Raw genomic sequence first — 16,382 nt, forward strand, 5'->3', positions numbered from 1 at the left:
TGGGGCAGAAAATAAATCAGGAGATAGAAAAGGCATGTAAAAAAGGCAATATTACAAAAATAATGGGGGATTTCAACATGCAGGCGGACTGGGAAAATCAGGTTGGTATCCCAAGAAATGGAATTTGTGGAATGTCGAAGAGATGGTTTTTTGGAGAAGCTTGTGACAGAGCCTACTAGGGAACAGGCAATTCTGGATTTGGTGATGTGTAATGAGGCAGAATTGATTAGGGATCTTAAGGTGAAGGAACCCTTAGGGAGCAGTGACCACAATATGATAGAATTTACCCTGCAGTTTGAGAGGGAGAAGCTGTAATCAAATGTAAAGGTTTACAATTAAATAAGGGTAACTCCAAAGACATGAGGGAGGAACTGGCCAGAGTTGATTGGAAAAGGAGCCTGGCAGGGAAGACAGTGGAACAGCAATGACAGGAGTTTTTGGGGTTATTCGGGAGGCACAACAGAAATTCATCCCAAGGAGGAGGAAACATGCTAAGGGGAGGACAAGGCATCCATGGCTGATGAGAGAAGTCAAGGACAGCATAAAAGCAAAAGAAAAAGCATACAAAGTGGCGAGAATTAGTGGGAAGCCAGAGGATTGGGAAGCCTTTAAAAGTGAGCAGAGGACAACTAAAAAAGCAATAAGGGGGGAGAAGATGAAGTATGAGTGCAAGCTAGCTAGCAATTTAAAATAGGAAGAGTTTTTTCAATACCGAAAAGGTAAGAGAGAGGCAAAAATAGACATTGGACTACTGGAAAATGTGGCTGGAGAAGTAATAATAGGAAACAATGAAATGGCAGACGAACTGAATAGTTACTTTGCATCAGTCTTCACTGTGGAAGACACCAGTGGGATGCCAGAGCTCCAGGAGAACCAGGGGGCAGAGGTGAGTGCAGTGATCATTACTAAGGAGAATGATCTGGGGAAACTGAAAGGTCTGAAGGTGGATAAATCACCTGGACTGGACGGACTACACCCCAGGGTTCTAAAAGAGATAGCTGAGGAAATTGTGGAGGCACTGGTGATGATCTTTCAGGAATCACTGGAGGCAAGAAGGATCCCAGAGGACTGGAAAGTGGCAAATGTAACACCCTGTTTAAGAAGGGAGGGAGGCCGAAGATGGGAAATTATAGGCCTGACTTTGGTCATTGGTAAGATTTGAGTCCATTATTAAAGATGAAATCGCGGAGTACTTGGAAGTGCATGATAAAATAGGATTGAGTCAGCACGGCTTCGTCAAGGGGAGGCCATGTCTGACAAATCTGTTAGAGTTCTTTACGGAAGTAACAAGGAAGTTAGACAAAGGAGAACCAGTGGACGTGATTTATTTAGATTTCCAGAAGGCCTTTGACAAGGTGCCACATAGGAGACTGTTAAATAAGTTAAGAGCCCATGGCGTTAAGGGTAAAGTCCTGGCATGGATAGAGGATTGGCTGACTGGCAGAAGCCAGAGAGTGGGGATAAAAGGGTCTTTTTCAGGATGGCAGCCGGTGACTCAGGGGTCTGTGCTGGGACCACAACTTTTCACAATATAATTAATGATCTGGAAGAAGGAATTGAAGACGCTATTGCTGAGTTTGCAGATGATACAAAGGTCTGTAGAGGGGCAGGTATTCTTGAGGATGCAGGTGGGCTGCAGAAGGACTTGGACCAGGCTAGTAGAGTGGGCAATGAAGTGGCAGATGTAATACAATGTGGAAAAGTGTGAGGTAATGCACTTTGGAAGGAGAAATGGAGGCATAGACTATTTTCTAAATGGGGATATGCTTAGGAAATCAGAAGCACAAAGGGACTTGGGAGTCCTTGTTCACGATTCTATTAAGATTAACGTGCAGATTCAATCGGCAGTTAGGAAGGCAAATACAATGATAGCATTCATGTCGAGAGGGATAGAATACAAGATGAGGATGTACTTCTGAGGCTATATAAGGCTCTGGTCAGATCCCATTTGGAGTATTGTGAGCAGTTTTGGGCCCCGTATCTAAGGAAGGATGTGCTGGCTTTGGAAAGTGTCCAGAGTAGGTTCACAAGAATGATCCCTGGAATGAAGAGCTTGACATATGAGGAACGGTTGAGGACTCTGGGTCTGTACTCGTTGGAGTTTAGAAGGATGAGGGGGGGATCTTATTGAAACTTTCAGGATACTGCGTGGCCTGGATAGAGTGGACGTGAAGAGGATGGTTCCACTTGTAGGAAAAACTAGAAGCAGAGGACACAATCTCAGACTAAAGGGACAATTCTTTAAAACAGAGATGAGGAGGAATTTCTTCAGCCAGAGGGTGGTGAATCTGTGGAACTCTTTGCCGCAGAAGGCTGTGGAGGCCAAATCACTGAGTGTCTTTAAGACAGAGATAGATAGATTTTTGATCAATAAGGGGATCAGGGGTTATGGGGAGAAGGCAGAGAATGGGGATGAGAAACATATCAGCCATGATTGAATGGCGGAGCAGATTGATGGGCCGAGTGGCCTAATTCTGCTCCTATGTCTTATGGTCTTATGATGATGTGGAGATGCCGGCGTTGGACTGGGGTGAGCACAGTAAGAAGTCTTACAACACCAGGTTAAAGTCCAACAGGTTTGTTTCGATGTCACCAGCTTTCAGAGCGCTGCTCCTTCCTCAGCTCTTCATTTATCTGAGGAAGGAGCAGCGCTCCGAAAGCTAGTGACATCGAAACAAACCTGTTGGACTTTAACCTGGTGTTGTAAGACTTCTTACTGGTCTTATGACTGATACTGAAGAATCTTGCTTCAGACACCAAGAAGTCGGCTTGTTCACCTTGATATTAATATTAATAGCAAGTCTTTATTAACAACTCATGACTGTATACATATATATAGCAGAGAGCATAGGTATCTTTGCACATCGTCAACCATCTCTAAACTGAATCTGGCTCTATATCATGTGTCTTCTCACATCACTGTGTGGGCAGTACTGTACTCAGTCCCACATTAACCCTGTATGTACAAGACCCTATTATTACAGAAACAAAAACACAATTTGCTGCACAATTTTAGCAGGTCTGACAGCATCTGTGGAGAGAGAAGGGAGCCAACGTTTCGAGTCTGGATGACACTTTGTCAAAGCTCTATTACTACAGACAAAATTTAGCATTTCCTAGGTTTCCTCTCCCTTGCCCAATGACATTGGCCCATGTGTGGTCTGCCCCATGGAAGGAATAGTTACCTTTGACCTTGCTGAGCAGAGGTATATGGCAGAGGGGACCAACATGTCCTTCCAAAAACACTCACTCCCGTTTCCTGCACTGAGGAGCTCCATTCGTCAGTGCAGGGAGAGATAGGGACGCCATCTCGACCCCCCAACGTGACCACTGGAACCCCCAACCTACCTGTTGGGGGTCCTCGGGCCTGCTGCGCACCAACTCATAAGGGCAGGGCACTCCCGGGCCCGATCTCTGGCATGGGAAAAATGCCATCCTGGGACCATGGCACTGCCATCCAGGCACCCTGGTAGTGCTGGGCTGGCACCCAGGTGGCACTGCCAGGGTGTCAGGCTGGCAGTGCCAAGGAGTCCAGGTGGCATCAACAGTGCCAGGGTGCCATCCTGCCCAAAAGCTAACTGCAAGAGGGCCTCCAAGTGCTTTGGCGAGCCCTCAAGATGTCCTGTTTGATCTCGCGAGGTGTGGCATGCCGGGTAGGATTTACTGGCTGTGTCATGCACTGAGTCGGGGGTGTCTGTTTGATTTCGCCCCTGGTTTCCTTCCCTATTGAACATTAGTGATGATCTTTATGACAGATTCTAGGTCACTTTTAATAATACCAGTTGTTTAATTTTTCTTCAGCAAAGATATTAAGGGATATGAGTCAATTGCAGGTATATGGAGCTAGGTCACAGATCAGCCTGCATCTCATTAAATGGTGGTACAGGCACGAGGGGCTGAATGGCCTACTCCTGTTCCTGTGTTTCTAATTGCAAAATGTTTTACACTGACTTCAAATTCTGCATGTACCATGATGGGTTTGAGCTCATGCTCTCTGGATTATTAGTTCAACTGGATGAACACTATCTAACTACTGCACCCTGCTCCAATTAATGACTGAACTGTGAATGACTGTCAGCACTGACCTGTAAAACCTTTCCTTGTGGGCCTTCATCAAACAGCAGGGCTTGTTGGTAGATAGGGTCCAGAGACTTCTTTGATAACTTGGTTTTCCTCTTTGCTATACACACACCGTTCTCCAGCAGGTACACCTTAATATATGGGGCTATAGTACAAGTTTCAAGCTGTTAACAGCAGGTGCCTGAAAACCAACACTGGACACAAAGCAGTTGAAAGCTGACAATTCCCTTTTCAATAAAGGGAAAGAAAGATTTGCATTTATGGCGCACCTTTCAGAATATAGGACATCTCAAAGGACTTGGCAGCTAATAAACAAATTTTGAAGTGTAGTCACTGTTGGAATTTCAGCACGGTAGCACAGTGGTTAGCACTGTTGCTTCACAGCACCAGGGTCCCAGGTTCGATTCCCGGCTTGGGTCACTGTCTGTGTGGAGTCTGCATGTTCTCCCTGTGTCTGTGTGGGTTTCCTCCGGGTACTCCGGTTTCCTCCCAAAAGTCCCAAAAGACTTAGGTGAATAGAATTGGGTGAATTGGACATTTTGAATTCACCCTCTGTGTACCCGGACAGACGCCGGAACGTGACGATTAGGGGCTTTTCACAGTATCTTCATTGCAGTGTTAATGTAAGCCTACTTGTGACAATAAGGATTATTTAAAAAAAGCACAGTAACCAGTTTGCACACAGAAAACTTCTGCAAGAAGGGAAGTGGGAATGACCACATCATCTGTTTTAGTGGTGCTTGTTGATGACTGAATGTTGGCCGAGACACTGGGGAGAGCTTCCCTGTCCTCCGTTTAAAAGTGCTTTGAGGGACTTCCGGGTGCGGCGATGACCAGCTGAGTCGCACGTTTCGGCAGCTCCTGTGAAACGGACTTTTGGGCTCTTGATAGGAGCCCCAACGGCAATTTTGACGGCTAAAAGCACTGTGCGGTAAACCAGAAGGGAATCCCCCCTGGATACGGATGGAAAAAGGAGGAGAGAGTGGCCAGATTGCAGTGGATCCTTTAGAACAGCGGCAAGGAAGGCAAGCAAAAACCAAGATGGCGTCGGAAGGTGGCAGTTTAACATGGGGCCCTGAACAACAAGAGTTCTTGAAATGCTGTGTGGAAGAGATCAAAAAGGAAATGAAGAAAGAGCTGTTGGCCCCGATACTACAGGCGATCGAAGGGCTAAAGGAGGAACAAAAGACCCAGGAGCGGGAGCTTCGGGTCGTGAAGGCAAAGGCAGCCGAGAATGAGGACGATATACAGGGCCTGGTGGTGAAGACAGAGACGCAGGAGGCACATCAGAAACGATGTGTGGAAAGGTTGGAGGCACTGGAAAACAACGCAAGGAGGAACAACCTGAGGATTCTTGGTCTTCCTGAAGGTGTGGAGGGAGCGGACGTCGGGGCATATGTGAGCACGATGCTGCACTCGTTAATGGGAGCGGAGGCCCCGGCGGGTCCGTTGGAGGTGGAGGGAGCATACCGAGTGATGGCGCGAGGACCGAGAGCAGGAGAAATTCCCAGAGCCATAGTGGTGAGATTCCTCCGTTTTAAGGATAGAGAAATGGTCCTTAGATGGGCGAAGAAAACTCGGAGCAGTAAATGGGAGAACGCGGTGATCCGCGTTTATCAAGACTGGAGTGCGGAGGTGGCGAGAAGGAGGGCGAGCTTTAATCGGGCCAAGGCGGTGCTTCATAAAAAGAAGATAAAATTTGGAATGCTGCAACCAGCAAGACTGTGGGTCACATATCGAGGGAGGCACCACTACTTTGAGACGGCGGATGAAGCGTGGACTTTTATTGTGGAAGAAAATCTGGAATGAGCGGGTTATTAAAAAGAACGTTCGAACAAAGTGGTGGGGCGAATGTGGGGGGCAAAGAGGGGTTTTATGTACTAATCCTGCGATGTGGTAACTTTTCTCTCTCCCACAGGTGGTGATGGGGGGAGGAGGGGAGGTGGAGGAGATGGGGCGTTGGCCATTGGGGGCGGGGCCAAGGGAGAAGCGCGGGCTTGGTTCCCGCGCTATGATAATCATGGCGGGAATAGAGAAGCAGGAAGGAGGGGGCGTCGCACGGTGCGAGCCGAGGTCACGGGGGGAAGCCGAGGTCAGCCAGAGTTTGCTGACTTCTGGGAGCAACATGGGGGGAGTAATTACGCTAGCGGGGGATCTAGCGGGGGGGGGTGGGAGGGGGGAATTACTGGGTTGCTGCTGCTGGGGAGAGGGGGGAGCTGGTATGGGAGAGGGTGGGCGGGGGGGGCACCGCCTGGGGGAGATACAGCTGCGTGGGAACTGGGTGAGGAGCTGGAAAAAGGTGATGGCTAATCGACAAGGGGGGGGGTAGGAAGCCCCCCAACTCGGCTGATCACGTGGAACGTGAGAGGGCTGAACGGGCCGATAAAGAGGGCACGGGTACTCGCACACCTTAAGAAACTTAAGGCAGATGTGGTTATGTTACAGGAAACGCACCTGAAACTGATAGACCAGGTTAGGCTACGCAAAGGATGGGTGGGGCAGGTGTTCCATTCGGGGCTAGATGCGAAAAACAGGGGGGTGGCTATATTAGTGGGGAAGCGGGTAATGTTCGAGGCAAAGACTATAGTGGCGGATAACGGGGGCAGATACGTGATGGTGAGTGGCAAACTACAGGGGGAGACGGTGGTTTTGGTAAACGTATATGCCCCGAACTGGGATGATGCCAATTTTATGAGGCGGATGCTAGGACGCATTCCGGACCTAGAGATGGGAAAGCTGATAATGGGGGGAGATTTTAATACGGTGTTGGAACCAGGGCTGGATAGGTCGAAGTCCAGGACTGGAAGGAGGCCGGCAGCAGCCAAGGTGCTTAAAGATTTTATGGAGCAGATGGGAGGTGTAGACCCGTGGAGATTTAGCAGACCTAGGAGTAAGGAGTTCTCGTTTTTCTCCTATGTCCATAAAGTCTACTCGCGAATAGACTTTTTTGTGCTGGGTAGGGCATTGATCCCGAAGGTGAGGGGAACAGAGTATACGGCTATAGCCATTTCGGATCACGCTCCACACTGGGTGGACTTGGAGATAGGGGAGGAAACAGGAGGGCGCCCACCCTGGAGAATGGACATGGGACTAATGGCAGATGAGGGGGGGTGTCTAAGGGTGAGGGGGTGCATTGAAAAGTACTTGGAACTCAATGATAATGGGGAGGTCCAGGTGGGAGTGGTCCGGGAGGCGTTGAAGGCGGTGGTTAGAGGGGAGCTGATATCAATAAGGGCACATAAAGGGAAGCAGGAGAGTAAGGAACGGGAGCGGTTGCTGCAAGAACTTTTGAGGGTGGACAGACAATATGCGGAAGCACCGGAGGAGGGACTGTACAGGGAAAGGCAAAGGCTACATGTAGAATTTGACTTGCTGACTACAGGCACTGCAGAGGCACAATGGAGGAAGGCACAGGGTGTACAGTACGAATATGGGGAGAAGGCGAGCAGGTTGCTGGCACACCAATTGAGGAAAAGGGGAGCAGCGAGGGAAATAGGGGGAGTGAGGGATGAGGAAGGAGAGATGGAGCGGGGAGCGGAGAGAGTGAATGGAGTGTTCAAGACATTTTATAAAAAATTATATGAAGCTCAACCCCCGGATGGGAGGGAGAGAATGATGGGCTTCTTGGATCGGCTGGAATTTCCCAAGGTGGAAGAGCAGGAAAGGGTGGGACTGGGAGCACAGATCGAGGTAGAAGAAGTGGTGAAAGGAATTAGGAGCATGCAGGCGGGAAAGGCCCCGGGACCGGATGGATTCCCAGTCGAATTCTATAGAAAATATGTGGACTTGCTCGCCCCGGTACTGACGAGGACCTTTAATGAGGCAAAGGAAAGGGGACAACTGCCCCCGACTATGTCTGAAGCAACGATATTGCTTCTCTTAAAGAAGGAAAAGGACCCGCTACAATGCGGGTCCTATAGACCTATTTCCCTCCTAAATGTAGATGCCAAGATCCTGGCCAAGGTAATGGCAATGAGAATAGAGGAATGTGTCCCAGGGGTGGTCCACGAGGACCAAACTGGGTTTGTGAAGGGGAGACAGCTGAACACGAATATACGGAGGTTGTTAGGGGTAATGATGATGGCCCCACCAGAGGGAGAAACGGAGATAGTAGTGGCGATGGATGCCGAGAAAGCATTTGATAGAGTGGAGTGGGATTATTTGTGGGAGGTGTTGAGGAGATTTGGTTTTGGAGAGGGGTATGTTAGATGGGTGCAGCTGTTGTATAGGGCCCCAGTGGCGAGCGTGGTCACGAATGGACGGGGATCTGCATATTTTCGGCTCCATAGAGGGACAAGGCAGGGATGCCCTCTGTCCCCATTATTGTTTGCACTGGCGATTGAGCCCCTGGCGATAGCGTTGAGGGGTTCCAAGAAGTGGAGGGGAGTACTTAGGGGAGGAGAAGAGCACCGGGTATCTTTGTATGCGGACGATTTGCTACTATACGTGGCGGAACCGGCGGAGGGGATGCCAGAAATAATGAGGATACTTGGGGAGTTTGGGGATTTTTCAGGGTATAAATTGAACATGGGGAAAAGTGAGTTGTTTGTGGTGCATCCAGGGGAGCAGAGTAGAGAAATAGAGGACCTACCGTTGAGGAAGGTAACAAGGGACTTTCGTTACCTGGGGATCCAGATAGCCAAGAATTGGGGCACATTGCATAGGTTAAATTTAACGCGGTTGGTGGAACAGATGGAGGAGGATTTCAAGAGATGGGATATGGTATCCCTGTCAATGGCAGGGAGGGTGCAGGCGGTTAAGATGGTGGTCCTCCCGAGATTCCTCTTTGTGTTTCAGTGCCTCCCGGTGGTGATCACGAAGGCTTTTTTAAAAAGGATTGAAAAGAGCATCATGGGTTTTGTGTGGGCCGGGAAGACCCCGAGAGTGAGGAAGGGATTCTTACAGCGTAGCAGGGATAGGGGGGGCTGGCACTACCGAGCCTAAGTGAGTATTATTGGGGCGCTAATATTTCAATGGTGAGTAAGTGGATGGGAGAGGAGGAGGGAGCGGCGTGGAAGAGATTAGAGAGGGCGTCCTGTAGGGGGACTAGCCTACAGGCTATGGTGACAGCCCCATTGCCGTTCTCACCGAGGAACTACACCACAAGCCCGGTGGTGGTGGCTACACTGAAGATTTGGGGACAGTGGAGACGGCATAGGGGAAAGACTGGAGCCTTGGGGGGATCCCCGATAAGAAACAACCATAGGTTTGCCCCGGGGGGAATGGATGGGGGATATGGAATGTGGCAAAGAGCAGGAATAACGCAACTGAAAGATCTGTTTGTGGATGGGAAGTTCGCGAGTCTGGGAGCGCTGACCGAGAAATATGGGTTGCCCCAAGGGAATGCATTCAGGTATATGCAACTGAGGGCTTTTGCGAGGCAACAGGTGAGGGAATTCCCGCAGCTCCCGACACAAGAGGTGCAGGACAGAGTGATCTCAAAGACATGGGTGGGGGATGGTAAGGTGTCAGATATATATAGGGAAATGAGGGACGAAGGGGAGACTATGGTAGATGAACTGAAAGGGAAATGGGAAGAAGAGCTGGGGGAGGAGATCGAGGAGGGGCTGTGGGCAGATGCCCTAAGCAGGGTAAACTCGTCGTCCTCGTGTGCCAGGCTAAGCCTGATTCAGTTTAAGGTATTACACAGGGCACATATGACTGGAGCACGGCTCAGTAAATTTTTTGGGGTGGAGGATAGGTGTGCGAGGTGCTCGAGAAGCCCAGCAAATCATACCCATATGTTTTGGTCATGCCCGGCACTACAGAGGTTTTGGATGGGGGTGACAAAGGTGCTTTCAAAAGTAGTAGGAGTCCGGGTCGAACCAAGCTGGGGGTTGGCTATATTTGGGGTTGCACAAGAGCCGGGAGTGCAGGAGGCGAGAGAGGCCGATGTTTTGGCCTTTGCGTCCCTAGTAGCCCGGCGCAGGATATTGCTAATGTGGAAAGAAGCCAAGCCCCCGGGGGTGGAGACCTGGATAAATGACATGGCGGGGTTTATAAAGCTAGAGCGGATTAAGTTCATCCTAAGGGGGTCGGCTCAAGGGTTCACCAGGCGGTGGCAACCGTTCGTCGAATACCTCGCAGAAAGATAGACGGAATGAGAAAAAGAAGGCAGCAGCAGCAGCCCAGGATCGGGGGGGTGGGGGGGGGGGGGGGGGGGGGGGAGGGGGGGAGGAGGAACCAGAAGGACTCTCAGGGTTGTTAATATATACTGCATAGTATGTATAGGTCGTTGCTACAGATAATTATATATTGGACTGTTAAATTATATTTTTGGAGAGTGTTACTTGTGACAAGGCAGTTGCCAATTAGGGCTAGTTTTCATTTTTGTTATTTATTATTTATTCATTTTTTGTTTATAAAATAGGTCATTGTTATTTGTGTTGTTATAATATTGTGTAAAGGATGCACAATGTACTGTGTTGGTTGACCAAAAATTTTCAATAAAATATTTAATTTAAAAAAAAAAGTGCTTTGAGATCTATTGTACCCACAAACGGCAAAACAGAAATGTGGTTTCATATCAAATGTGGGAGGTTTTGGGTGACCATGTACATAGATCCCTGAAAGTTGCCACCCAGATTGATAGGGTTGTGAAGAAGGCCTATGGAGTGTTGGCCTTTATTGGTAGAGGGATTGAGTTCCGGAGTCAGGAGGTCATGTTGCAGCTGTACAAAACTCTGGTACGGCCGCATTTGGAGTATTGCGTACAGTTCTGGTCAGCGCATTATAGGAAGGACGTGGAGGCTTTGGAGCGGGTGCAGAGGAGATTTACCAGGATGTTGCCTGGCATGGAGGGAAAATCTTATGAGGAAAGGCTGATGGACTTGAGGTTGTTTTCGTTGGAGAGAAGAAGGTTAAGAGGAGACTTAATAGAGGCATACAAAATGATCAGGAGGTTAGATAGGGTGGACAGTGAGAGCCTTCTCCCGCGGATGGAAGTGGCTGGCACGAGGGGACATAGCTTTAAACTGAGGGGTAATAGATATAGGACAGAGGTCAGAGGTAGGTTCTTTACGCAAAGAGTGGTGAGGCCGTGGAATGCCCTACCTGCAACAGTAGTGAACTCGCCAATATTGAGGGCATTTAAAAGTTTATTGGATAAGCATATGGATGATAATGGCATAGTGTAGGTTAGATGGCTTTTGTTTCGGTGCAACATTGTGGGCCGAAGGGCCTGTACTGCGCTGTATCGTTCTATGTTCTATGTTCTATGGTGGTGGGTGGATCCTTGAAGATCCCTCAAAAAACAATATTGGGGCCAACATCTCCTTCCAAAGACACTCACTCCCATTTCCTGCACTGAGGAGCTCTGCTTGCCAATGCAGGGAGAGATCGGGGTACCAACGGAGGATGGGGGTGGGATGGGTGGGGGTGGGGCCGAGTGGGGTAGGAGATGAAAACAGCATCAAAGCAAACCTGACCTCCGCGTCTCTGTCACATCGAGGGTGCTGTGGCAACAGGAAGGAGCACAGAAGGAGCCCATTTTACTGGGGGAAGCAGACTAAGGGGTGGGCGGTGGCGCTGTGGTATTGTCACAGGACTAATAATCCAGAGGTCTCGGGTATTCGAATCCTGCCATGGCAGATGGTGAAATGTGAATTCAATAAAAATAAATCTGGAATTAAAAATCAATAATGATGGTCATGGGAAAGGAAATGTGCCATCCTTGGTCTGGCCTACATGTGACTCCAAATCAGAGTGGTTAACTCTCAAATGGCCTAGCTTCAGTTCAAAGGAAACTAGGGATGGCCATTAAGGACTGGCCCAGCCTACATTCCCTGAATTAATGAAAAAAAAATCTAAGGATCAAAATGGTGAATGTGAAGCCATTCTGGCTATGAAACCAGACGTGGCACAGTTACGTCAGCAAATTAGAGAGCTAGGAGTGATTGAAAACCCAAATTCATATTTAATTGTGATGAAGCAGGGGCAACACAGTGGTTATAACTGCTGCATCATGGCACCTAGGACCCGGGTTTGATCCTGGCCCCAGGTCACTATCCCCCACAAGGATGTGCAGGGTAGGTGGATTGGCCGCGCTTAATTGGGGAAAGATTAGGCACTTTACATTTTTGTAAAATGGGGATGGCCACGGAGGACTCCCACACTACCTGCCTGGTGGTCACTTATGCCCTTTTCGAAAACGTAATTGTGATGAAGCACAACCATAAGACTAAAACAAAATGATTGTTTTTTGTATTTCAATTTTAGAAGTTTTGGTTTGAGCCACTGAGAGACTGTGGAAGGAGGTGGGGGGGGGAGGCGAGGCGGGGAGGCAGCTGTAACGCGGAGGAAGCACCTGGATTCTGGCATTTTATCTGCCCCATGCTAAATGGGAATGAAGCTGGAATCTTTGGAAAGGGACAAACGGGATGGGGGAATCATTGGTATCAATCCGCCCCCTGCTGCTATGAGATTGAATAGCAACACATTTTTTCTTATCGGCATGTGCCCAGGGGCATGGGTGCTGCCGGACATTAAAACTGTTGGTTGACAGGGACTCAGGCTGGTGCAAGTATATTGAAAAATCAAATGTCACTACATTTGCATTTCAGAAAGATGACTATCAGCAGGAGCTCAGAACCTGGGTCGAACGGATGTATAACAGGAACTTTGGAACCTCAGCCGGCTCCACTGTAAAGGCTTTTCTGATTCAGCTATTGAGAGCGATGATAAAATATCAACATGTCTACATTTCTCTGCAGCCAAAGCGTGTCCGAGAACTATTGTTGTAGCACAGCCCCACCTTTGGTGATTTTCAAAAAAACCTGCTGAAAAATCTTCTCCTGTAGGCCATGCTTTCAACCCCCAGACGTGTTTCTATTTAATCCCGTTTTCTGTAAAGAACTCGGAGGCATTGTTCACAGTGTATGGAGCAAAGACCACCAGAGTCTCTGTGGGGAACTGGGCCAGCTGTCCACGGGTGACCCGGCAACTCTGGGGAACCTTCAGTTTTTTGGATACCGTCTGAGCTGGCAAGGTTTCACATTGGGAAACATCAGGAATTCCAGTTAACAGAGAGTGTTTCGGTTGGTGGAATGGTGGGTGGACACAAACTTTACAGTATGAGAAATCCACTGTGATCCGCAGACACGGACTTCAAAGTGGTTGGAAAGTGATTTTGTTTATCAAGGGAAGTTAGGTTGAACAATTCCAGTGCTGTCAAATCCTCTTTTAAAAGCAGAGTTTCTCAGTTCTGCAGCGGATGAAATTTGTTGATAGGCTTTCTCAGATAATGAAGAGTTGAAGAATGTCCCTATGGGGTTGCTTGCAGATAGCGTGTACCAATAATGTGATAATTTGTTCCTGAGGTGGTTTCAGTATTCCCTTGACTTGGCCTTTGAAGGGAACTTTCCTACTGGGGACAGGTGTTCCAAACAGAAATTTACTGTAGAAAATAAAGTCAGGGAAGTGATGGAACAATCTCCACTTGCCGCAATGAGTGCGACTCCAACAACACTCAAGAAGCTCAACACCATCCAGGACAAAGTGGGCTGCTTGATTGACACCCAATCCATCACCCTTCAACAACCCCTCTTTCCACCAGCGACACACAGTGGCAGCCGTGTGTACCATTAACAAGATGCACTGCAGGAACTCACCAAGGCTCCTTCAGTAGCACCTTCCAAACCCACAACCTCAACCATCCAGAAGGACAAGGGCAGCAGACACATGGGAACACCACCACTATCTGGAAGTTCCCCTCCAATCACTCACCATCCTGACTTGGAAATATATTGCCGTTCCTTCACTGTCACTGGGTCAGAGTCCTGGAACTCCCTCCCTAACAGCACAGTGGATGTACCTACACCACATGGATTGCAGCAGTTCAAGAAGGCAGCTCACCACCACCTTCTCATGGGCAATTAAGGATGGGAAACAAATGCTGGTCTAGCCAGCAACATCCACATCCTGCAAATGAATACATATTAAAAAGTATAGAGGCGATGACTTCCGGGTGCGGCGATGACCAGCTGAGTCGCACGTTTTGGCAGCTCCCGGTGAAACGGACTTTTGGGCTCTTGATAGGAGCCCCAACGGCAATTTTGACGGCTAAAAACACTGTGCGGAAAACCAGAAGGGAATCCCCCCTGGATACGGATGAAAAAAGGAGGAGAAAGTGGCCGGATTGCAGTGGATCCTTTAGAACAGCGGCAAGGAAGGCAAGCAAAAACCAAGATGGCGTCGGAAGGTGGCAGTTTAACATGGGGCCCTGAACAACAAGAGTTCTTGAAATGCTGTGTGGAAGAGCTCAAAAAGGAAATGAAGAAAGAGCTGTTGGCCCCGATACTACAGGCGATCGAAGGGCTAAAAGAGGAACAAAAGACCCAGGAGCGGGAGCTTTGGGTCGTGAAGGCAAAGGCAGCCGAGAATGAGGACGACATACAGGGCCTGGTGGTGAAGACGGAGACGCATGAGGCACATCAGAAACGATGTGTGGAAAGGTTGGAGGCACTGGAGAACAACGCAAGGAGGAACAACCTGAGGATTCTTGGTCTTCCTGAAGGTGTGGAGGGAGCGGACGTCGGGGCATATGTGAGCACGATGCTGCACTCGTTAATGGGAGCGGAGGCCCCGGCGGGTCCGTTGGAGGTGGAGGGAGCATACCGAGTGATGGCACGAGGGCTGAGAGCAGGAGAAATTCCCAGAGCCATAGTGGTGAGATTCCTCCGATTTAAGGATAGAGAAATGGTCCTTAGATGGGCAAAGAAAACTCGGAGCAGTAAATGGGAGAACGCGGTGATCCGTGTATATCAAGACTGGAGTGCGGAGGTGGCGAGAAGGAGGGCGATCTTTAATCGGGCCAAGGCGGTGCTTCATAAAAAGAAGATAAAATTTGGAATGCTGCAACCGGCAAGACTGTGGGTCACATATCGAGGGAGGCACCACTACTTTGAGACGGCGGATGAAGCGTGGACTTTTATTGTGGAAGAAAAACTGGAGTGAGCGGGTTATTAAAAAGAACGTTTGAACAAAGTGGTGGGGCGAATGTGGGGGGCAAAGAGGGGGGTTAAAAAGGGGGGAAAGAGGAGTTTTATGTACTAATCCTGTGATGTGGTAACTTTTCTCTCTTCCACAGGTGGTGATGGGGGGAGGAGGGGAGGTGGAGGAGATGGGGCGTTGGCCATTGGGGGCGGGGCCAAGGGAGAAGCGCGGGCTTGGTTCCCGCGCTATGATAATCATGGCGGGAATAGAGAAGCAGGAAGGAGGGGGCGTTGCACGGTGCGAGCTGAGGTCACGGGGGGAAGCCGAGGTCGGCCAGAGTTTGCTGACTTCTGGGAGCTACATGGGGGGAGTAATTACGCTAGCGGGGGATCTAGCGGGGGGGGGTGGGAGGGGGAATTACTGGGTTGCTGCTGCTGGGGAGAGGGGGGAGCTGGTATGGGAGGGGATGGGCGGGGGGGCACCGCCTGGGGGAGATACAGCTGCGTGGGAACCGGGTGAGGAGCTGGAAAAAGGTGATGGCTAATCGACAAGGGGGGGGGGGGGGGGTCGCGGGGTAGGAAGCCCCCCAACCCGGCTGATCACGTGGAACGTGAGAGGGCTGAACGGGCCGATAAAGAGGGCACGGGTACTCGCACACCTTAAGAAACTTAAGGCAGATGTGGTTATGTTACAGGAAACGCACCTGAAACTGATAGACCAGGTTAGGCTACGCAAAGGATGGGTGGGGCAGGTGTTCCATTCGGGGCTAGATGCGAAAAACAGGGGGGTGGCTATATTAGTGGGGAAGCGGGTAATGTTCGAGGCAAAGACTACAGTGGCGGATAACGGGGGCAGATACGTGATGGTGAGTGGCAAACTACAGGGGGAGACGGTGGTTTCGGTAAACGTATATGCCCCGAACTGGGATGATGCCAATTTTATGAGGCGGATGCTAGGACGCATTCCGGACCTAGAGATGGGAAAGCTGATAATGGGGGGAGATTTTAATACGGTGTTGGAACCAGGGCTGGATAGGTCGAAGTCCAGGACTGGAAGGAGGCCGGCAGCAGCCAAGGTACTTAAAGATTTTATGGAGCAGATGGGAGGTGTAGACCCGTGGAGATTTAGCAGACCTAGGAGTAAGGAGTTCTCGTTTTTCTCCTATGTCCATAAAGTCTACTCGTGAATAGACTTTTTTGTGCTGGGAAGGGCGTTGATCCCGAAGGGGAGGGGAACGGAGTATACGGCTATAGCCATTTCGGATCACGCTCCACACTGGGTGGACTTGGAGATAGGGGAGGAAACAGGAGGGCGCCCACCCTGGAGAATGGACATGGGACTAATGGCAGATGAGGGGGGGTATCTAAGGG

The 16,382-nt window shown here is 49.6% G+C and overlaps 1 protein-coding gene across 4 annotated transcripts in view; it reads right to left on the bottom strand.

Moving 5' to 3' along the window:
* The window catches only part of LOC140418707 (regulating synaptic membrane exocytosis protein 3-like), a 559,728-nt gene that overhangs the window by 11,710 nt on the left and 531,636 nt on the right, over positions 1–16,382 (bottom strand). For all 4 annotated transcript variants that reach the window (XM_072502288.1, XM_072502300.1, XM_072502279.1 and 1 more), the window contains one exon: positions 4,086–4,225. In XM_072502288.1, the coding sequence (XP_072358389.1) occupies positions 4,086–4,225 (140 nt within the window). The remainder of the gene's footprint in view (positions 1–4,085; positions 4,226–16,382) is intronic.

The sequence above is a fragment of the Scyliorhinus torazame genome, chromosome 1 (assembly GCF_047496885.1).
Source record: "Scyliorhinus torazame isolate Kashiwa2021f chromosome 1, sScyTor2.1, whole genome shotgun sequence".
Lineage (NCBI taxonomy): Eukaryota > Metazoa > Chordata > Chondrichthyes > Carcharhiniformes > Scyliorhinidae > Scyliorhinus > Scyliorhinus torazame.